General features: G+C 38.4%; 1 protein-coding gene across 1 annotated transcript in view; it reads right to left on the bottom strand.

Annotated features, from left to right (window-relative positions):
* The window catches only part of LOC114091369 (collagen alpha-4(VI) chain-like), a 103,710-nt gene that overhangs the window by 47,412 nt on the left and 31,937 nt on the right, over positions 1-24,361 (bottom strand). Inside the window, 11 exon segments of the mRNA XM_027933853.2 lie at positions 1,417-1,482; positions 1,864-1,926; positions 2,780-2,833; positions 5,447-5,491; positions 6,023-6,049; positions 7,856-7,927; positions 13,176-13,229; positions 17,028-17,120; positions 17,276-17,421; positions 19,270-19,348; positions 20,734-21,068. Of these exon segments, the coding sequence (XP_027789654.2) occupies positions 1,417-1,482; positions 1,864-1,926; positions 2,780-2,833; positions 5,447-5,491; positions 6,023-6,049; positions 7,856-7,927; positions 13,176-13,229; positions 17,028-17,120; positions 17,276-17,421; positions 19,270-19,348; positions 20,734-21,068 (1,034 nt within the window).

Below are 24,361 nucleotides of genomic sequence, written 5' to 3' on the forward strand. Positions count from 1 at the left end.
TCTATTCAAAGGAGTTAGTTAGCACCCTTCTTTGAGCACAGCATGGGAGCAGAAGCCATGAGATACAAACTCAATATGGCATTGCCTCAGAGGATTACAATTTCCATGTACACACACAATTCAGGGCTGATGTTCAAAGTTAACCCTTGGCTAAAATCAGGGAGGGAGGCATCTGAAAGCTGTGAGCATGTGTAACGATAGTACTGTGGCAGGCAGAGCACTGGACAGTTTGTCTATAGGCCTGGGTTTCTCCCCAGCAGTAAACCTTGAGCCAACCATAGAACAAGTTCATCTTATCTCAGATCACAATCTTTCTTCCCATGACAACCTCTAACTCATGGAAATCAATCTCCATTCTTCCCATCTTACAGATGGGCACCAGATGGGTTGCTTCCCTACTGTCTCCTTAGCCCAATCCTGTCGATAATTGAGTGTCCCTTCACAGAGCTCTCTGGTCACAACACCAAAGGGAACATTCTCAATAGGATCTGTTCAAAACAACTGTAATTAATGACAGGATGAAATATTCTTATAGTCAACTCCCAGTGGTTTTCTCACATAGCTACATAATAATGACCTTGTTACAAACTGAATTTAACTTAGGATCTGGACATATATAACATGGATGCTATCTAGCCACAATCTAGGAAGGAGAGTCAATGTCCTACAGTTTTGTTAAAGGATGCAGAACTGGGATTGGAAGAAAATAGAGGTTCCTAGGCTCTTTTCTAGTTGCAAATATTGTGCTATGCAGACCTCATTCCTGGAAATTAGGAATGGTGAAATGTGAGGACTGAAGCACTTGGATTTATTTTAGCATTCTTCAGAATCATGCATTTTAATGTCTGGGACATAAAAATCTAAAATTGGCTTCCAAGAAATTAGCATCTGTCAAGTTAACAAGTCTTTTTTCTTCTGTGATGTCTTCTATCATAGTGCTTCTAGTCTTTAGAGCTAGACAAAGATCTCCTCTTTTAAAAAATGGCTAGTACCCAATACACATCAATCAGCTCTGACTACAAAGAAAAGCAAGCTGGTGACATGATAATTGCAAGCATCTTTTAAATTTTATAATTGGAAAATTTTTTTAAGTGGAAGAATCCTAGGCATCCTTGAGTCAGATGCTTTCATTTGCTAATGAGGAAACCAAGAACAAAAGAGGTAAAATAACTTGTAAAGTATTACTAATGTTGTGGGAGATAGTTGTTTTTTTTTTTTCCCCCTGTACAAATTCTAAGACAAGAACACAAGGACAAGATGTAAGCAGAGATAACCAGTCAGGACTCCTGTGTCCATGGATGATGGAATCCCACAGGTTTGTTCCCTGGCTTGCTAAGCAGAGTGCCCAAATTTCTACACCAGAAGCATTTGTTCCCATGCATACCAGTCCCCCCAATTAAACAGAGGTCATCTTACCTGATGCCCACGCCTTCCTTTTTCCCCCTTAGGTCCTTGAATGTGACTATCCGTTCCAGGATCCCCCTGAGAAAATAAAATGTCGCTTATTCAAATGGACAACAACCAAATTAAAAAAAGAAAAAAAATATTATAGGAAAAGTTCCTTAAAAAGAAAACAACAACAAACACACACACACACACAACCAAAGTGGACCCTTTTTATTGTCCAGACCCATCCAGTAATCCCAGATACCTGATACAATTAAAATTCCAACCTATTTATGAACCCAAATGTTCTGTGACACGGGTTTTACTCTCAAATCTCTCGTTTGTTGCAGTGCAGTAAAGACAGACTGAACAGATGCCTCATTAATGAATAAAAAATGGCTCTCACCTTGTGCCACAAGCAAACATTTCTCAAGTCCCTGGAATTAAAGCAGAAGAAATCCCCCAATCTTTACTCACAGGATCTCCTCTTAACCCAGGCTCTCCACGCTCTCCAGGTTGTCCTGGTGGTCCTGTCAAGCCCTTAAATCACAAAGAAAAAAAAAATGTGTCACTTTTCAAAATCTCTTGTTGCCTAAAAGGAAAGGAACTCTAAGAGGAAAAAGAAAAAATCAGGCTCAAAGAGCAACTTGGTACTTGAACTTGAAAGCATTCACTGTGGAAAAGGCAAGGTCAAGCAGTAGGAAAGATGTTTTGTTGGAACCCTTCCATATGATCAGCCTTAGGTGTGCTTCACCTCACTTCTTAGGAATTAACCCACTTGCATATGAGGGACTTGAGGCTCTGGGAAGCTGGACTCATAACTCCCTAATATCAAATTTCTTGATTTTTTTCACTAATTCCTGATTCTCTCTGTAGAAACACACATAAAAAAGGGGGAAGGGGGAGTTTTCTCCATCATGGATGCAGGCAGGATTAATGGAGTAAGACCTCATGGGGAAAAAAATAAATAAAAGGAGAAAGAGAATGATGTTTTCAGAGTGGGCATGCAAAAGGAACATTCGGGGGGGGGGGGGCAGGAGTAATACAATCTGACTTAATTGGGATTAATGAAGAGAGTGGTTGAACAGCCTTGGATGTAAGACTAAATCATCAGTGACAGGGAGCCATGAAAAACTTGTGAGCTAGACAGTGACACAATTATGTCTCTAAAGCACAAAAAGTGAAGTCCCTGGATTTAGATTCTCCATTTCGCTATCTCCATTTCACTATCAGGTCCTAAGTAAACATTCCAAACAGTCATCTAACATTCATTGTCCTTTAACTCTCAATCTAGTCTCTAAACCACTAAATGATTCTTTCCCACAGCTTAAAAATAAATTGTTGATATCAGTTTACCCAGTAGAAATGAGAACAGAATGCCTTCATATTTTACCCAATTTCCCCTATTTCCTTTTTCTCCAGATGATCCTGGGACTCCACGATCACCCTAGGAAAAGAAAAAGAAATATATAAAGAATCTTGGGCTGGGGATGTGGCTCAAGCGGTAGCGTGCTCGCCTGGCATGCGCGGGGCGCTGGGTTCGATCCTCAGCACCACATAAAAATAAAATAAAGATGTTGCGTCCACCGAAAACTAAAATACTAAAAAAAAAAAAAAAGAATCTGTATTCTATTAGTCATTCCAGAAAATTCTTTCGGGTAGTTTCACATTTTTAACCAAGAACAGGAAATCACTTTATCACAACAGAGTGACAGACTAGATCCTTTGAACAACCTTTCCCCAAAAAACAACCGTAAATTCCAGATAAATTAAAATATATTTTAGATACATTAATAAGACAATAAAGAAAAAAGAGAAATCCTTTGTTCAGAATAAAGACAAAGCAGGATCCAGAGAGAGAAGAGCTCTTGGTTAAGAACTTATTGTGATATGTGTGTGTGTGTGTGTGTGTGTGTGTGTGTGTGTGTGTGTTTTCAAGAGAAAAAGAGATAGAGAGGAGAAAGACCTCAGGCTGACAATTTATGTTACTGGTCCCGGGAACTAGTGCCACTAGGAATGTGGATGAAGCAAACAACATCAACTCAGGTTTTAATGACTTCTTAAAGATAAAGTTCCATTAAAAACTGTTAATTTTTTAACTGATGGAACTTTATCTTTAAGAAGTCATTAAAACCTGAGTTGATGTTGTTTGACTTTTGTTAATCAAAAGTCACAACACACAGGAGGGACACACCATGTCGGAGAAGCCAGCAGAAACAACACATAATAGAATCAGACCCACATTGACTACAGATATTGGAATTATCATATACAGAATATAAAATAAGTATATTCAAACTTCTAATTAGACTGTTAGGTCGGTGGCGGCGACTTGGTGGCGACTTAGTGGCAACTTAGAACAAAGCAGCCCGCGCCGAAAAAGAACATCAATCAGATGCCGGCGGAAACGCCTGTCAATCACCCAGATCTCCTGACTAATGCCTGTCAATCAACAGGACCCCCCTGGCCAATCCTGGAGTTCAGCCAACACCCCTGACCAACTTCAAGGGGGCAAGGGACCCTAGAAATACCTTTTCCTGTCCCAAGCCCTTCCCTTCCTGCTGTAAGCCCCATAAAAGTCCAGACCGGTCGAGCTTCCACACAGTTTCTCCTCAGACCCTTCTCCTGTCCCCTCTGTGGGTCTGATAGAGTTCCGCCCGGGAGTGATATCTCAATAAAGCCTGTTCAGCGGCCCTTTTAAATCTGCCTCCTTTGGCCATTGCCTGCCCCGACTGATCTGACATAGACTTCTATAAAAAAGATAATAGAGAAAATAGGTGCTCTACTTTGGATGTTGAATGTCCCCTGAAAGACCCACATGTTTAGGTTTGGTGCCAGAGTGGCAGTGTTGTGAAAAGCTATGGACGTTTAAGAGGTGGAGCCTAGTGGGAGGCCTCTAGGTCACTGAAGGAAATTGTGGGATCCTGGATCCTTCCTCTTCCTCTTTTCCTTTTGCTTCCTGGCCATGCTCCACCACATGCTCCCCACTATTACTTTCCAGCACCCCTACCAGGGGTCTAAAATTAAGGGGTCCACCCAATCATAGACTGAATCTCTAGAGCCATAAGCCAAAATTAACCTTTTATCTTTATAAATTAATTATCTCAGATATTTTTATAATGATGAAAAGTTGGTTAACACAATAGGAAAGATAAAGATTTCCATATGATGATCTTCTAAGGATTTTCTAAGACATAAATACTCAGAATCAACAGCCGAACAAGTCCCAAGCAGAATAAATAAAAGGAAATCCACACCTAGACACATCATACTGAAACTGTCAAAAAGGAAAAACAAAGTGAAATTTTTAAAGCAGCCTGATACATATTTTCATACTCTGCTTACAAAGGAATAATTACTTTGAAATATAACTTCTTAACAGCAATAATGGAAGATACAAGGCATTAAAAGCCAGGAGTCTAGAAAGTTATATTTTCAAAGAGCTGAAAGAAGATAACTATGAACACTGAATTATTTACCCAATGAGCTATCTTTCAAGAAAAAGAGTAAAATAAAAAGATTTCCAGGAAAATAAAAGCCAAGGGAGTTTACAATGAATCACCCTTCATTAAAGGAAATTCTAGGAGTTCTACCTTAGGCAAAAGAATCATGGTGTTTTCATGTTCTTTTGAAGGCATCAACATACTGACAGAAAGGCTTTGATGAAACTAGCAAATATCAGGATAAAGCTAGATAAGCACTGGCTATATAGAATAATAATAATAACAATGTCTAGTCGACAGGATCTAACAAAAATAAGATGTGATGATCTTCTAAGGATTTTCTAAGACATAAATACTCAGAAAAAAAATACCAAAGAAATAAAATACCAAATAATTTGAGAAATAAAATGTCAAATAATTAATATGTGATATCAGAGGAGGGTAAAGTTAGGTTTTTGGATCCTTGTATGTTGGAGATAAGAATAAATAACATGTGAACTTAATCACTGTTGAGTATACATATCAAAATCTCTAGACAATCAGGAAAAGCTATACTCACTATAAGAGTATAAATGCCAGACTAGTCAAGGGGAAAACATAATGAAATACTTCCATACCTGTTCTCCATCCAAGCCATCAACACCTTCCTCACCAGCGTCACCCTGTGGAGCAAAGGAAGATCAGAGTTAGACACAAGAGAAATAGGGGTACGTGGATATTTCTTTGATGTTAACTTCCTTAATAACTTATTTTCCAGTTGATAGAAGAATCTAGACCTTCTGAAACAACAGCTACATAGAGCATTCAATTATTAAAAGGTGATTATGGGCTAGGGTTGTGGCTCAGTGGTAGAGCACTTGCCTCACCTGTGTGAGGCACAGGGTTCAATTCTCAGCACCACATATAAATAAATGAATAAAATAAAGGTCCATCAACAACTAAAAAAAAAATAGTCAGCAAGGCTTGAACACAATAATATATGTCATTGCCTCAAAACTGAAATACGTGTCTTACAAACAGTCAATAGTCACTTATTAGCATGGCGTTTCAGATATTAATAAGATCTGGCCCACTCCTTTGCCTAAAATTTAAAAGCCTCACCCCATCAAGCAAAGGAAAAGGGCTTGGAATCAGTATTGTGTTTCCCAAAGAGACTGCTATCCAGTTTTAGAAGAGTAGAGACGGTTACCTACCTTCTCTCCTGAAAATCCTCTTGCTCCCTAAAATTAAGAAGAAATAAGAATAATTGAGCTGAAGAAATAAGAATAAATTTCCTTTGGAGATACGTGTGTGTTTGTGTGTGTGTGTGTGTGTGTGTGTGTGTGTGTCTGTCTGTCTGTCTCCAAAGGAAATTAAATCAGCATGCCAAAGAAATACCTGCATGCCCGTGTTTATTGCAGCATTATTCAAATAGCTAAGATATGGAATCAACCTAGGTGCCCATCAATTGATAAAGAAAATGTGGTGAATATATACAATGCAATATTATTCAGCCATAAAGAAGAAAGAAATCCTGTCATTTGCAGCAAAGTGAATGGAACGGGAGGGCATTAAGTAAAATAAGCCAGACACAGAAAGGCAAGTACCATATGTTTTCTCTTATATGTGGATGTTTAAAAAAAAAAAATTGACCTGAATGTAGAATAGTGATTACTAGAGGTTGGGAAGGCTGCAGGGCTGGGGAAATGGAAAATGGGGAAGGCTGGATTTGATTAGTGCACAGAGTATGTACATATGGAAAAATCACACTGAACCCCACTAACAGATACATTTAATACATGTTAATCAAAAATAAAATAGGGCCGAGGACATAACTCAGGTCAATCCCCTGTACTGCAAAATAAAATAAAAAGAATTTGACTTGGGTGAGGATATAGTTTAGTTGGTAGAAGAATTTGGCTTGAATGAGATTTTTGAAATTTTGTTTCATTTAGGAAGCCATGTTGCCTGATTTGAAGAAAATATATGTATTAGATCAAAATGAAGATTAGATCAAAATGACAAGGCTTTCCTTGTCCAGCAAATGTGATGGGTTTCACAGTTCTCTGATTACTACAACCCTCCTTTTCCTGTGACCTGGAGAAAACCACCTTGCTACTCCTCACAGAGTAGGCAAAATAGCAGCACCCTGCCACTTATTTTTGTAAAGATTTTTTTTTTTTCAAATGAAAGTGAGAATACACTGGTTAGCAAGAGTGGGAAGACTTCAAGGAACCACAGGGCAAAGTAAGTGGAAAGGTAACTTGTTAGAATATACAGGACATGGTCATTGTGATCAAGAAAACCCTAAGACTTTTATATTGAATACATTCTACTGTCGTGTATAAGCAAAAAAGAACAAATAAAATTTTTCAAAAGACTTTACGTTGTATGAATTTTTTTTTCTTACCTTATCAAAAGAGATTCTCCAATAATGAAAGGTTGAGGCACCTGGAATGCAATCACTCAAAAAGGTGCCCCACCTGTATCCCCTTAGCCTTTAAAATCTCAGTATTCTTGAACCTACCTTCCAATTACAAGCACTCTCTCGGCTCTTTTGCTGAGGTTTTTTCCTGGGACTTAAAACCTGCTTTGCCTACATGCATGACAGGCCAAAGAGCTGGGGGAATTAAGGCCTCCTAGCATCAGCCCTCGATAATGCCTGATAGGATGTGGTATACAAACACCCAGCAACTTCACCCTTCAAATGGGAAAACATCAAGGTGCATGTTCAACACTGGCTGCCAGAGTCCCTAGGGAGGAGTGATCTGCATCTGCCCACAGCAGTGATCTGCTAATGCATCGTTTGGGGTCACATTTCCTCCATATCTTATTCACTTCCTTACTCCTCTGCTACTGTTTGCTAGGATCATCTCCCAGTAAGCTGTGTGCAGTTGATTCCTTTTCTGAGGCTTTACTTCTGGGAAGCCTTCAGTCTAAAGAGAAGCTAAGCCTCCATAATTATACTGAAGAATGAAGATTTTTCTTGAACTCAAGGGTTGAAACAAAGAAAGGGAAAGAATCCCACAGCTTGAGGTCACACTCACCTTAGGTCCCCTCACACCCATGCATCCTTCCTCACCTCGAGGTCCAGGAAGACCCGGGGGGCCTCTTTCTCCCTGTGAAGACAGATACAAGTGGAGACCATCAAGAAACTGCCTCTGTGACCACCAGCCAGTTCAAACCACAGTGTCCTTAACAATCTGACTGCCTTGTAGGCAATCTGATCAGGTCTCTGAAGCACTTATGACAATGCTCCAGATAACACGGATTCTAATTCAACTTAGCACTTATGACAGTGAGGGTTTTGTGGGGGTTTTTGTTGTTGTTGTTGTTATTGTTGTTGTTTGTTTGTCTTTTATGTATTAGAATCTCCTGCCATGTTGTGAGCTTCACAATGTCTCATTTATTTATCGCTCAGTTCCCTGCCCCAAACCTCTTGCCTGACATACAGCAGACATCAATCAGAATTTGGAGAATGACTCACTGAATTATATTAGCGAATAGAAGCTTTTCATCTAAGCATTGAATAAGGAAGGGAATCATGCCTTTTGCCAAAATGATTAAATATGAATTAGAAAGTCTCATACAACCCATGAGCTTCAATCAAAAGAAAATCTACATTTGTAACATCTAATTTAGACTTAATAAGGTCAGAAAATACAGAAGCTGCTTGGGACTATAAATAGGCACATGATAAAGTGAGAAGCACTCTGGATCCTTTTATTAAGAACCTGAATTCAGGTCTGAGTTCTGCTTCCAACTTGTTTGGTGACCTTGGACTGTTACATGATTCCACGAATCACAATTGTCCCCATTTATGAATGTGGATCCAGATAACACTGATTCTAATGATCTCACAGGATTGCTACATTGACTACAGGAGATACCATATAGAAAATACTTCACAAACCATGTGACTGGACAAATGAGGTGCTCTATATTTAAAGGTAGCAGGCAGGCAGGGTGGCCTGTAATCCCAGCTGCTTGGGAGGCTGAGGCAGGAGGATCACAAGTTCAAAGTCAGCCTCAGCAATTTAGCAAGGACCTAAGCAACTCGGCGAGAGGGCTGGGAATGTGGCTCAGTGGTTAAACACCCCTAGGTTCAATCCCTGGTGCCAAAAAATAATAGTAATAATAATTAAAAATAAAAATAAAGGTAGCAAGAGATAATTTAAAAACACAGGTACTGGCATCAAACAGGTTTGGACACATCTACAACATTCTTATTTTTAATATTTATTTTTTAAAAGTAGCTGGACACAATACCTTTATTTGGTTTTTTTTTTTTTTTTTTTTTTTTATGTGATGCTGAGGATCGAACCCAGGGCCTCGCATATGCTAGACGAGCGCTCTACCACTAAGCCACAATCCCAGCCCCTACAACATTCTTTATATGATCTTTAGCAGGTCACTCTCTGCACATTCCTACCACCCCATCTATAAAATGAAACTATTCATATATACATGAGGGTTGTGACAAATATCAAATGTAATAACATACACAAAATGCCTAAAGCAAGGCTTGATACTAAATACTGTCTGTTCTCTTCCCTTCTCCCTAGTCTACCTGCATTTCTAAGTTAAGTGGATGGTGTTTAAGTTTCATCTGGAGAAGTTAATCTTAATGTTTCTACCATACTAAGCCACTCACTCAACATTGATACATTTTTTAAATTTATAGAATTCGTGAGTCTGGCACATTGTATTTTCCAAAGCTGGACATCAATATCTCCCATCCCACACTCTGTGACCTGCCACTCCTCCATCTAAGAGGAGTCTGATTCCCTCCGCTTGAATGTGGTCTGGCCTCAGTGATTGGCTTCCAACCAGCAGAATGAGAGAGACATTGTGAGGCTACTTTCTGAGACTCTGTCAGCAGCCTCGTGGTTTCACATAGGGGGACCTTCCCTGTAGGGATGCTCCCTCTCACACCCAGCAGCCCTGAGGTTCATGCTCAGCCTGTCCTTCCACCATCCCAGCAAAGGGTCCAGACAAGTGATAGAAGATGCCACCTTGGCATTGGGTCCTCTGGTCCCAGCTTCTACAGCCCAAGAAGTTCTTTCTTATCAACTCATCTGAAACCCCAGATATAGAGAAAAGAGCCATCCTACTTCTGTTCCCTTTTTGGCTTCCCCACCCACAGATTCCATGAACATAATAAAATGATTACTTTATGCCACAAAGTTGGAAGGGGTTTCAGGAGAAAGGAAATCAGTTAGTAAGAGGTAACCAGAACAACGAGCTATCTGCACTCATGAATCTTCAACTTGATCCTACAAATGGGATTTCAGAGCCCCCTTCTGAAACCATTCCATCTGCACAGACAGGTCTCTGCCTGCCACTGCTCAGGCCAGTGTGACCTGTTCGGGAGAAAAAGACAGTAAGAGCCATTCAGAGGAAAATGCCTGGCAACGCCACCTTTTCTTAAGAGAATGGCATTAAAAAGAAAATGAGACTGGCTAAAACTGCTCTGTCAGATACAGTAGCCACAGCCAGAGTGTCCACTGAGCTTTCAAAATGTGTCTAGTCTAAAGTGGGATGTGCTACAAGTGTACCGTACCAGATCTTGAAGACCAACTTATTTTAAGATATCTCATTAATTTTATATTAATTACATGTTAAAATGATATTTTAGATGTGTTGGGCTTAACAAAACGAATTATTAAAATCAACTCTACCTGTTTCCTTCTACTTTAAAGTGGCTACTATAAAATTTAAAATTATATATGTCCCTTGCATGTATCTTGGTTTTACAATGTTATAACAGCAGAGAAAGGGAACAAAAAATCATCTCCTCTGGACAGACAAGGCCTTATTAGTCCTGTTTTGTCTGAAATCGGAGTCACTGGCCCAGTGAGCTGGACAGATTTTAAGTAATTTCTTCCAACTTGAGTCAAGCTCATTGAATTACCAGCCCAGCAGAAAAAAATAAAGGAACACTTAAAGGATATTTTAAATCATCATAAAAATGAGAATGAATATTTTCACCACTTCAAAATGAAATAGCAAAAATATGACACCTTCCATTCCTGTCTGTATTTCTAACGTCTAAGGCTCTGCTTACTGAGGAAACAGAAAAGCTGAGTAATTATCCCATAAACATAGTTTAAGAAGAGGATCAGGGGCTGGGGCTGGGGCTCAGGGGTAGTTCAGAATGCCCAAACATTCAGAATAATAAAAACAATGTGCTAATCCATGTGGAGTAAGGAAATCGTGAGGGTACATGTCCCAAGGGCTCACAAAGTGTGCTGAGAATTCCTTCTGTCCCCAGAACCCACTTACCAGGGTCCAAAGTTTAAATTATTTTCTTAACAACACTAAAGTGTTATTTTCTTTTTTTTTTTTTTTTTTACTCTTACTCCTCCCCAAGTGTATGGCAGGGTTTTTAAGAAGCCACACAGCAAGTGACATCACAGCAGACCAAATACAGAAACCAATATGCAAATCTAGCCTTCTTCTAATCACACCAAACGATGTCACCCTTCTCACTAATTTTTTTGTCAAACATGGTTATTTTTCACAAAGACAAGGCTTTGCCATTTTGAAATAAGATAATAAGTAAATAATTCAAGAGTTTTCTCAGCTTTAATTTCTATCAATAGATAGAAACCACAAGAACAAAAATTCTTCAAGATCCTCAATAATTTTTAAGTATGAGAATCAAGGCACAGGGACGTGCAGAGATGTTGGTCAGACAGAATAGACTTTCAGTCACAAGTAAGTTCTGAGGAGCTAATATACAGCATGGTGACTTTACACTTACCAAATTCCAAGAATTATATATGGCATTTAAGTATTATATACTTGGAATCTGGTAAGAGGGTATATCCTAAATATTCTCACCATAGGAAACAAAGGTAACTATGTGAGGTGATGGATGTGTTAACTAACTTGATTCTGGTAATCCCTTCACGATACATAGTACATCAAATCATCCCATTACACACTGACAACTGAGTTGTACAACTTCACTTGTCAATTATATTTCAATAAATCTGCATAGGAAATAAGTGCAAAGATATTTTGAAACCAAAAATGTGAGAACCATGGTATACATACAAAATTAAAATAGGCACCTGTGGCAAACTAGTTTTCCATTATTGAAAATTAAGTGAAAACCATGGGTTTTTTAACACTTACTCCTCCCCAAATGTATGGCAGGGTTTTTAAGAAGCCACACAGCAAGTGACATCACAGCCTCATATGGCATGATGGAATAAAAATCATCCCTACTACATTCCAGTCTCCTAGCTCAGAATTTTCCCTATAACATACTTTTTTTTCCTCCACCAGTGATCACATGATAAATAACTTCACTTGTCTAAAATGTTCCCAGCGGTGTATCCAGGGTTACATGCCAACCATCAGTGATCAGCTGTAATTCCACCACCTTCTTGGCTACCCAGGAAGGCATCAGAATTGAGCTTGCCCTAAGAATGGGGACTGGGTTTGCAGCTCAATGGTAGAGCACTTGCCTTGCATATGTGAGGCCCTGGGTTGGATCCTCAGCAGCACATAAGAATAAATAAATAAAAATAAAGGTACTGTGTCCATCTACAACCTAAAAAAATTTTTTTTCAATCCTTAAAAAAAAAGAATGGGCTTGGATTTTCTTCAATTTATTTTGTTTAACCACTTACATATGTAGCTCAATAATAATAACAAATTATCTGCAATTTAGATCATTGATGAGCAATTGCTCTTATATGCATTTCGGACCACATTCTCAGATCAAATTCCCTGAACAAAAAACAAAATGGCCACCATTCATCATTAAACACCTTCCAGAGACTACATCTTTAAAAATTTGTAAGCATGACATTGGTTATAATAAATGGTAATTTTATTTAAAAAAAAGTGTGTCACATTAGATTGGATAGAGAGAAAGGATGGGAGAGGAGGGGAGGAGTAGGGAGGATAGGAAGGGCAGCAGAATAGAATAGATAATATGATTGATGTATGTACATTCCATGTATGTATTATATGTCAAAATGCATTCTACTGTCATGTATGACTAAAAAATAAATAAATAAAAATTTAAGAAAAATAAAATAAAATAAATAAATGGTAATTTTAGATATTTTAAACCCACTTAAATGACAGATGAGAAAAACTTCCATGACTTAAGTGCCAGCTAAGTATTGCTAATATTTGACCCATTTTGCCATATTCTTCGAAAGGAAAGAAATAAGATGCATGGTACATAAAAGGAGGCTGGATTTGATTAGTGCACATCATATGCATGTATTGAACTATCACACTGATCCCCATTAATATGTACAATTAAAACATGTTAATCAAAAATAAAATGAAATAAAAATAGACTAACCTATAAAAAAGAAAGAAAGAAAATTTAGTACTTACATATTCACCTTCTTTACCAGGATGGCCAGGAAACCCAGCAAAACCCTTCTCTCCCTGAAAAAAAAGATTAAAAAATTAAAATAAGTAAATTGGACTCTTAAGTTCTTCATTTCTCAAATTTAGGTAAAATACAGTGATAAAGTGCTCCTGAGTTAAATCCCCAGTACCAAAAAAAAAAAAATTTAGGTGAAATAAAAATCGTTAATAATAAATATCCTTGTATTACTGAGTTGACATTTTATTGAAAATCTACTAGATACTGGAAACCATATGCTAAGATATATAAAAATAAGTATTTTGGGCTTGTGTTCCAGGGAAAATGTGAATACCTGTTTGTTTTAATAGAAAATAAAACTATTAGTATTTTTCAAAAATGCTTTTTTAAGCCATTCTCTCTCATCTGAAAATTCAAAGGCCAATATCTAGTTAAAAGATTAAGGAAAACCATTATTGACCTTGTTTTAGAAAAGAGCAGTAAGTAAAAGGGTTACCAATCATCTGACTCATGAGAAAAGGTTGTTTATTTCTGAATGACTCAACTGTTTAGTCTTTTTTTTTTTTTTTACTTCTTTTTACATACCTAAATACAAACTATATCCTCTCAAGGAAGTCTGGCTTACCTTTTATAGCTTAAAATGTTTATTTAGTCTAAAACTGCAAACCTTATTTTTTTTTTGAAACAGCTTTTTGTTAAACAACAAAGCAGAACTGCAACACACATTTTAAATATTTGTAAATTAGATCACAAAAGTGATGCAAAATGGTTGCAGTCTATTATATATTCATACAGCTAAAGTCATTCATCAAATCTTATACTAATCTCTAAAATCAGTCCGTGATTAAAAGCCATCCAAATCTAATAACCATAAGCTATATTAGTGGATCTCTTTTCCTATCATAAAATTTTATTATTATTTCTGATAATAAGTCCCTTATCAAGTGGAATCCTCCAACTAAATATTTTTAAATTGTTCAAGAATAACTAAAACTCTGCCAACCGAGTAGTTCAATTTACAGATAATTCTAGGAAAACAAGTGAGATAAAATACTGAGATGAGGATTACCAATAATTATACATGAATAAATACATTTATTCATGGTTCTGATACTAATTCAAGCTCTTAAGGAATAAACCTTGAGATCAAATAAACCTTGAAATCAAATTCTGTAATGAGTCTCCTTAATATGTGGCTTATATAATGTAATTCAAACTAAATCCACTTTCATATATATTCTCCCAAAAGGTAGACTCTGCCAGAGATAACACGAATCTGGAGAAAAAAATATTTGGAATTGGTCGCTACTACTTACCAAGTTCTCTTCCACCCAATTTCTATTTTTCCTTAAGATTGTCTATATTTCACACACACATACACATGCCCAGAACTTGTACCTTTTCAGAGATACTAAGTGGGCTATTTTGTGCAAAAGGAAGTTTTTAACAAATCTTTCCAATATGACGATTCAGTTTCACAGAAAAATCTTCTTTTATAATCTCAATCAACCATCCTGTCTTATTGGTAAATATCACAAATGGCAAGCCCTGGCTAAGAAAGCATCTTATTTTGCTTACATTTCAACAATTAAGAGTTCAGGTTACTCTCAAAAGTGATTTACTATTAAAATTACTTTTTTCCAGTGTGAAATCTTCCCCTCCCCTTAGAGGAAGGGAAACAGGGAGGAAGAGGCAAATGGAGAAGAGACTCCAGATTGTAGAGAGGGTACACAAATCTGTATACCTAGTATATGATTTGGGTCACTTTTTCACAATGTGGTAGTTACTTTCTTGTACATCTTACTAAACCTATAAGAAAAGACAGTGCTAAACTTATACATCAAAGCAAATATCATCTTCACAAGAATTCAATGAGGCCACAAAGATACTGTAACTTTTGGAATCTATCCAAGTTTCAAAGAAAAAAAAATCAGCAGTAATTCTGAAAAAAAGAGGGGGCGGGGAATCAACCTCCGACTTTCTCTTGCTTTTTGTGTCAGTTATTTGAAAAACACTAGAAGCAGACAGGAGGTTTTCTATATATTGTCCAAAAACTTGTTTTTTTATTTTTCTTCCTTAACTGCATCTACTCTTGCAGGGAGATCTTGAAGGTATGTGTGTGTTGAAGTTCTAACACTTGATTAATAAGTTGTGTTTTTTCCTCCATTTCCACCTGATTTTTAGCATCAGAATCGGGTCAGTATCCATCAACTCCTGTAACAAATTTTTAGGCCTTGAGTACAACAAAATTCTGGATGAATGATCTTCTGTTTGAGGCAACAGGAGTGGGTGGGACTGGGGGAAGCTCTTTTATGATCCACAAAGACATGAAAGTCAGTACAACTAGCTGAGGCAGGACAGGCAGAAAGGAGACAAACAGCGAAGGAAAGAGGGACTGTAATTTTAAAATAACTAAAAATACACGAACGCCCTCACCTTCTCTCCCCAGGCATGTTCTCCTCTAGGCCTGAATTCTTAGGAGGTCCAGTAAATCTTAGAGTACTGTAAGTCCGGTTATTTAGTCCCTACATACTTCATTGTTTTACAGAATGTACGTTTAGATGGATTAAAAGAAGCCTAGAGAGATAATATTTAAAAACTTAAGACTCGGGTAGAGACCAAGAGCTGTCTTGGGGGAGGGAACTGCTCCATGCTCCACAATCAAAGGGATCAAGCTCATTAGGTTGACGCCACCCCTGCAGGCACCCCATGTTCACTACTTGCAAGAGCAGCCCTGGACCCCAAAAGCACACCTCACTCGAGCACCCACACACCCCCTGCCTTTGAGAGCATGCCCGGCTCTGCCGTTTGCTTTCCTAAATAAACCTCTGCACTTCTTTCCATGTGTCCTGAAATTCCTTCCTGCAGCCTAAATAAAAAACCTGCCAGGGCTGAATGCAGGTCTCCTTTCCCTTCTGGAGGAACCTCCTGGGACTCCTATCCAGTGACACAATCACTGAACTCTAACAAACAGAAAAAGCAGAGCAGTCAAATTTCAAAACATTTTCTGAGTTGCCAAGAACACAGGTCAAGAAGTTCCCAAACTTGATTTTCTGATTCTCAATTCTGATATGAAAGAACAGGAGGGGGGGAGCTAATGCTAAGACATAACTATAATTTATTTTTTAAAAGGTAGTTATACACTCTTTATTATACTAAGTTAACAAGATTAACCTGAAAAGCCAGTAAGAGCTCATTCCAAGAAGTTCATGGAAAAATCTTCCAAAGAGAACCAACAAGTCTGACTCAACCTTACATGTGGATCTGTAACTGTGTCCTCATCATAAAGCTATAGTCCCTGTGAGAAGGAACCTTGCCTGCCCTGGATACCTGAGGACCATTTTTGTGTTGCATACTTATTTCCCTATCAATTTGCTTAGAATTAACAGAGGTGTAAATTAACTGCTACATGAAACCAGCAATTGCATCTTTTCTCGATGTATAATGCTATAAAAAATAATGTTAGATAAGGGGGGGGAAGCATTTACTACACTAAAAACAGCAGCTAATGGATAAGTAAAAATCTGGTAGGTAAGTGAAAATTTCTCTGCCATGGTAGAATTCGTGACATTATTTGTCAGATATTAAGTAGGCAGCAAAATATGGCAGAAAGAACAGGAAACTTGGAGTCGGGTAGACAAGTGGGGTTTAAACCTCATGACTGCAAGTTTGGGAAAGCAATGTCCCCTCTCTGAGCCTCAATTTCACTTATATAAAATAACAGCAACCTTGAAAGTTTGTTAAGAGGAAAAAATTAGGAAGGGTTTATAAAATACATAGTGTAGAACCTAGTGTATGGTGGATAGTGGACTGCCATCTCTCTCCCCTTCCCCATCCACACCCAAAAAAATTCTTACCCTCCTCCCAGGAAACCCATGATCACCTCTGTACCCATCTTCTCCAAAACACTTGGCATACATATTGCAGCAGGTTCTTTCCACAATTGTGTCCTGAAAAACAGAATCCATATCACATGTGATTTTTTCCATCCATACTGACCTGTATCACATTATACAATAATACAGACAAAATTCCCTCAAGGTTTTACAAATTATCATAATTATTAGGACCTAGTGAAAGATGGTGTTTCAAAAATAGAACTTACAAGTTGCTTCAGTAAGACACTTGGGAGGGATTGTAGAGTGATACTCAGAGGCTGTGTATATGAAAATCCTCTGCCAAATTCTAGCTCCTGAAGCTCTTCTAATTTATGCACACCTTCCAGGGCAATGATTAGGAGCCCAGAGAATCCTTTGAAAGATCAACAGATGGGAGATTTATTTGCATGTCCTTTGAATGGCCTTTGTCTCAGCCCCACATATTCATCTGTCATTCCACCATTCCCATATCCTGAATCCAACATGTTAATACACAAACCAGTTCACAGCATTCTTCTTGAAGAATTGTTCCAATACCTTTCACTCCCACCAGTTGAAAGTTAGCAGTTAAATGGAACAAAAATCACACTCACAGCTCTCTCATACCTCTACTTTTTTCATATCATAGATAGTTTTCTGCCCTTACTGTATTGTTACATCCTTCTAAACCCATCCCTGAAATCAACTTATGGTTCACTCTTAGAAATAGTGGTTATCATTGCGACTCCTTATGCACTTTCTGGTTCCCTTTCTTAAGGATGCACAATAGGACCACACTTCTTTGGGAAAGTTATAAACTCTCAGTGAAACTTAATTCCCTACCAGTAAAATATTTTAAGTAAGAAGTGGTCATGTGGCTTGTTCTTGCCAGTGAAATGTGAGAAGTGACATGTGGCACTCCTGGGGAAGAAGTTTTAAGAGTAGCGCATAATTAGCCCCATCTCCTTTCCCCTGCCCCAGCAATTACAAAAGCATCTGTTGGGAAACATCCTCCTGCACCCTGAGTCTTTGAGTGATAAATAGGAAGCATGAAATGAACATGTTCTTACCAATTTAAGCTGAGATTTGGAGATAGCTTATTAATACTGCATAGTCTATTCTTCCAATGCACTTACTAAGAGCTTATCTGGATTTGTCCACACAACAGATAACAAAGGGGCAAGAATAATTTAGAAATTCAGCTAGAACTCACCATGTTTGTTGAATGTCAGAACAAATATTACTGTTGATATTATGGACAAATACAAATCAACTTTTTATTATTGTAAATAAGTTGCGGAAAACCTCATAGTTAAAAGTTGTGTACACAACCTTAATTATTCATTAGAAATAAATTCTTGGCAATGGAATTGCTGACCTACCATGCAGGCAAAATTTAAAGTTTCTTGTCACCTCCTCCCAAATCTCTTCCAGAAAAGTTGCAAAAATTTAAACCTCCAGGGGCAATCTACCAGGTAAATTAAGCTGGAAGCAAGTTATCACAGAAAATATCCATCATACCATTAACCATCCCCAGCAGAATATGTTGAATATACTCTACCAAGGAAAAAAAGATGAAGGGAACTTGAACAAGTCAAGTGGCTGAGTGTTCATCCTGAGTTTGCTTTAGAGCCTTGTGACTCAAAATGGGAACTGGCAGAGTCACTGCATACCGTTGAACAAATCGTGCTGCACAAGGACGTCCAGCAGAGGGAGCAAACGTGCACCGAAATCCAGCCACCCGGCCCCTCATCACGCCAGCAGCCCAAGTGCAGGGTTGCTGGCACCTAGCGCACCGGACACCTTCTAATTTCAAAATATGCCCTATAGATAAGCGCAGCAAGCCTTGAAGACGGAAAGGAAGGAAAAAGTGGAAAGGGGGTAAGAAGTAGGGAGCGTTTAGAGGGAATGGCAGTGCAAACAATAAGGCCCAGTTTGAGGCTGAAACCAGAGTTTAGGGGGGGAAAAGAAAAAAAAAAAAAAAACCCACGCTCAGAAGCAGATGCCAGGTTGGTAAACTGGCCAGCTGTCTTAACCAGAGAGATCCCTATGTCAGAGATGCTAAGAGCAAGAGGTGTCTCTCAGTCCTAAATACCCCTGGCTCCTACAAATGGGGAGATTGGGGATCAGCTTCTGGGGACTGAGCTCCATCGACTTGGGCTAACACACCCTCTGGAGAGTTGCAGAGCCTCTGTGCCTGGTGGGAGGAGCCCGGGCAAGGGAGGACAACTCCGCCCCTTACCTCTGCTGCGGAGGAGCTCCGAAGCTATCTTCAGTCTCTCTAAATCATCGTCCAGTCCATCTGTAAACACTAAAAGGACCTGTAGGGGTGGGGAGGGAGGAAAGGAAGAGAAAGGGAGAGAGAGGGAAGCCAAGGGATCAAAACGAGGAGGAAGGAAGGGGATGAGGAGGAGGAAGGGGGGAAATGGATGCTATAAATTGCACATTTCTTAAAAATGAGACTGAATTTTTCTGTGCTTCACTTTTCACCTATTCATTTGTTATTTTATTACACATTCATATTTGTCAACTTCCCCTTTCCCCTGGAGAAGAAAAAGGGGAGGGGATTTGTGCCAGCTTAAACTCTTCACTAAAAATGCTTCTTAAACCCGGCCAGGTGATGCACACCAACTCTGGAGGCTGAGGCAAGAGGATACAAGTTCAAGGCGAGGCTCAGCAACAGCGACACCCAGTCTTAAATTAAAAAAAAAAAAAAAAAAAAAATGGCTGGACATGTAGCTCTGTGGCTCATAGTAAAGCACCCCTGGGTTCAATCCCCAGTATTTAAAAAAAAAAAAAAACTTCAAAAAGAAGGATGGGGGGGTTGTTTTTTGTTGTTTTTAGTGCGGGGTATTGTTATTTTTGTTGGTTTTCTATGCATTTTCCACAATTAAAATGTGTCAACTTTATTCATAGAAAATTTTAGTTTAAAAAATAAATTATGTTTGTCAAGAAATCCATTGAATGGGGGCTGGGGTTGTGGCTCAGTGGTACAGTGCTCGCCTAGCAAGTGTGAGGCCCCGGGTTCGATCCTCAGCACCACATAAAAATAAATAAAATAAAGATATATTAAAAAAGAAAGAAAGAAATCCATTGGATGCATGATCTAAGGAAAACTCAAATGTAAATTACAAAGCTTGGGAATGTCACTTAATCAATGTCACATGAAATCTTGTGTCTATGAGGACTTATGGAGTATATAGTTAGGCACAGCCAGAAGGGAGGAAGGGGCCTGAGGAGTGGGCTGCACTAGAGAGCCATTAGCTGTCACTAAAGACAGTCCAAGGTGCTGGCTGGAAAAACAGTGGAAACCAACTCCGTAATAGTTGATAATAGTAATAGTAACAGTAATGAGCTACCATAAGAAACAAAGCGGTCTTAAAACGTACTTCAAATTGTCTTTGGAATGAGTTTATGCCACAGAAAAATCAGGATCACTAAACTTTGGACAATTTGAGGGCAGACTTTATTCTTTCATCCCTACAGGCATTTTTTAGTGCAGAGCCTCTAGGGCTCAATAAATATTTACTGATTGAATGAGAATATATCTCTAGTTGATTCTTAATAGGCAAGAATATGGTTTTCTTCTTATGTAGACTTTCCAATAAAGAACATTTCCACTGACATGGGTTACAAAAGATAGAAGGTCCCCATTCTATCCTGACTAATGGCTCCATAGCATGGGTTCTCAGCATGTATTAATTACCTTTACTTTAGCAGAAGAAAGGTTGATAGCATTATCTCCCAAGGATTGTAAAAAGTCTACATCCATATGGCTGTTCTTCTCAACCTGATGAGCCAAGAACTTCTGGATGGTCTCATCACTGTATTTCTCAAAGCCTGAGTCAAAGATAAGCTGACCGTTTGAGCCAGGAAGCAAGTAGCGGAACCTTGGGTTGATCTGACCAGGAGTACCACAGCTGAGGTTAGAAAGCAAAGCCAGCTGCTGCATCAACTCTGGAAGTAACTCTTGAAGTTTCTGCTGAACTTGCTTTGCAGGAGTTGAAATATCAATTCCTACAGACAAATCCATGCTGCATCCTTTGAAGGTGAAGAAGAAATAAAATTACAGTTACAGACAGTATCCTTCAAGCTGGTCTTAAAAGAAGCACCTGAAAAGAAGTACAAGCTAAAGAATGGTGGTTGTTTAAGCCTGGGATTGTTTGTTACACAGTAAAAGCTAACTGACACAATGCATACTACTTCATACCTCTGTCTCTGCAGATCCTGTACCCTCTTGCCTGAAGTGTTTTCTCATTCTCTGTCCTGATTTGGTTGACTTATACAAGTCCTTCAAGTAGAAGTTCAAGTGCCTGCCCCACCCACTCCCAAGCAATCTCTGATTCTTGTCCCCACCTCCTCAGATTAAGCTATAAAGTGTCCCCAAATGTCCATTATGATTTTACTTGACCTTCTCCCCGACTAAACCAGGTTCTTTAAAGGTAAGTACTATGTCATCTTATTTTCCCGTGGCCTACCATAGACGCTCATTAAATGTTTGATAAGTGGGTGCAGAAGGGGCTATAAATGAACCTTGAGTCTCTTTCAGTGTTATTTGTAACTATTTTTTTCTCCACTGGAAGTTTTCCTCCTCATCTACCAAGCGCACTCACACCTTTTTTTAGGGGTGTGAGAGATCTTAGAAAAGGTCAAGACTAAATATAATCCTGAGTTTTCTGCTTCCTCTGCCTGAAAATTGTTAAGCCCTCCTGGGGAGGCTTTATCAAGAATTTGAAGGCACCCGGATATTTCAGGTTATACCTATACTCTCAGGTGTCTAATGAGACCATTCACAAAATTCCACTGAGGATGCAAACGTTAGTGGTCACAGCTGGGCTAGAATCTACATGAATGAGTTGAAATATAAATTATCAACAATTAAAGGGCCACTTGTGAACAAAAGCATAATTTAAGACTAAGAAAAGCAAGATATGTGATGTGGACATTTTCTCCTTAAACGTTCTTATACTGGAATATTTAATTCAATAAAAACAAAACTGCAGATCTGGGGGAGACGCTTCACCAATGAAAAAGGACATGAACGAAATAGTTTAAAGTTTCCTAAGGACATGAGATCCAGGGCTGAGCCATGAATTTTTAATTCCCTAAATATCATACTCCATACTAGCTGGTCAGATATGTTTCTGGAATTGCCAAGACAGAAAATGTGTCCCTCTCCTCCTTTCATAAAAAACAGCTTGGTTTTAATTTGTCTTTTAAATCTCTAGTTCAAATTCATAAGAAAGAACTTTTACTGATTTAATCCCATTTCTATATTAGACCTATTTTCAGGGGAAAAAGGGATTTTCTTTTATCATAATGGTATATTATTCTGACATTTTCTAATTTACATTTTTTCCCTAGAACATTTTCAGCTGGCTTTATTCTGTAATTGACAAAGGCAAGAAGCAATATCTTTCCCTTATTAATGGAGAAGGTTGAACCTTGGCAGATAATCTCTAAGGTCTAGGTCTTTTTCAGCTTTGTGATTCCAGAATTCTGTAATTAATTATGTTCCAGCTATTATTAAAGTGTCTAGCCAATTTCATCCAGAAAGTTAAAGACAAAGTTGAAGATAAACATAAATCTTAATTTACTGCATTTTGCAAAATAAATTGAAAAGAAAAGCAGGAATCCTGTATTTCTTCTCTCCAGGATAATGTCTACTTGTTTATAAACAAAAATAGGACCTTGATGCCTGAAGAATTTGCACTACTTAATGCAGGATAGCCCATAATCCATGCTTATTTTGAAAATAATTATACACATGCATTCCTTTCAAATGATTTCCAAATTCACCTCAACTACGGCAAAGAAATGATCTTCTTTAGACAGTGTAAGCAAAGATATTTATTTAATGTTCTATAAAATTGGACTTTAAAGGTTTTATAGGAATTGGCTATGGTGGCACACGCCTATAATCCCAGAGGCTGGGGAGGCTCAGGCAGGAGGATCTCGATTTCAAAGCCAGCCTCAGCAATGGCAAGACACTAAGCAACTCAATGATACCCTGTATCTAAATAAAATTCAAAACAGATCTGGGGATGTGGCTCAGTGGTTCAGTGTCCCTGAGTTCAATCCCTGGTATCAAAAAAAATTATTTTTTGATAGGATGCAGAGATCTCATCCTAGTATTCCAAAATTAAGCCTCCACCTCCAAAATAAATGCTGGTGCACTTTGGGCCCCAGCTTCTCGTTAAAAGGCTCCCTACGCATACATAATGATTAGTTCTTGGGTTTTTGACATCAAACTACTGGAGAATCCAAACCCTGCTTCCAATACTTTCCAACTGTGTTTATTATCTCTCTCTCTCTCTCTCTCTCTCTCTCTCTCTCTCTCTCTCTGCCTTGTTTTTCTCCTCTGTAAATTGGGCATCATAATAATAGCATAAGTTTCACATGGAGTTGATGGGATTAGTAGATGTTTGTGTACCGTCCAACACGTTAGAAACCATGCTGTGCACACAGTGGAAGAGCCACGTTAAGAATCTCAATTGTGCCCTACCTGGAGATGGCCCTTCCTTGAGATCTCTAGTTATATGAAATAATATATTATTGCTTAAGTTGTGTCCTCTATAGGTAAAAACATCCTAATTGATAAGAAGATTTTTTTGATACTTGTGAAGTATCCAGTAAGACAGAGGGTGAGAAAGTGCTTTGTAAATGTCAAAAGCCCATGTTCTGCCTCCAGGTCGAAGGTGGTAGAACCTTGTCAAGAGACACATAAGTAAAAGCACGGAGGTGAGCCATCTTCCCTCCCCTTTTTTCAACCTAAAAGTATTCAATAAAAACCTCTAAATCCAATTAATAGTGTATATATATTTAGAGACAAAATTACAAAATGATCTTCTATATATTTTCTAGGAATGCTGAGATTCCTAAGTTCCACGTACTTTGTTCTACATGATTCTGTTCTCTACCTTATTACACGATGCTATGCTATACTATATGCATCCTAGACACTCTATGCTGTACCACGCCATCCTTGTGATGCTTCTCTACTCTATCATATATGTCTCTCCCTCCTTAAATAGTGGTCTGAGGACCCACCTGGGGGCCTGTTAGAAATGCAGGCTCCCACCCCTGACCTACTGAATCAAAATCTGCACTTTCACAAGATATCTAGGTGACTCAAAAATATGTTTAAGTGTGAAAGATCCTGTTACCCTCTGCTCTAGTGTACCAAATCAAAAGGCAGCAGAATGCAAATTTTTAGCACATAAATTCTAGAACCCGATTGCCTCGACTCAAACTTCAGCTCTGCTATTAACTTGGGTCAAATAACCCAATTGATCTATGTCTTGAGTTCCTTTCTCATTTTTTAAAATACTATC

Source organism: Marmota flaviventris, chromosome 8, assembly GCF_047511675.1.
Source record: "Marmota flaviventris isolate mMarFla1 chromosome 8, mMarFla1.hap1, whole genome shotgun sequence".
NCBI lineage: Eukaryota > Metazoa > Chordata > Mammalia > Rodentia > Sciuridae > Marmota > Marmota flaviventris.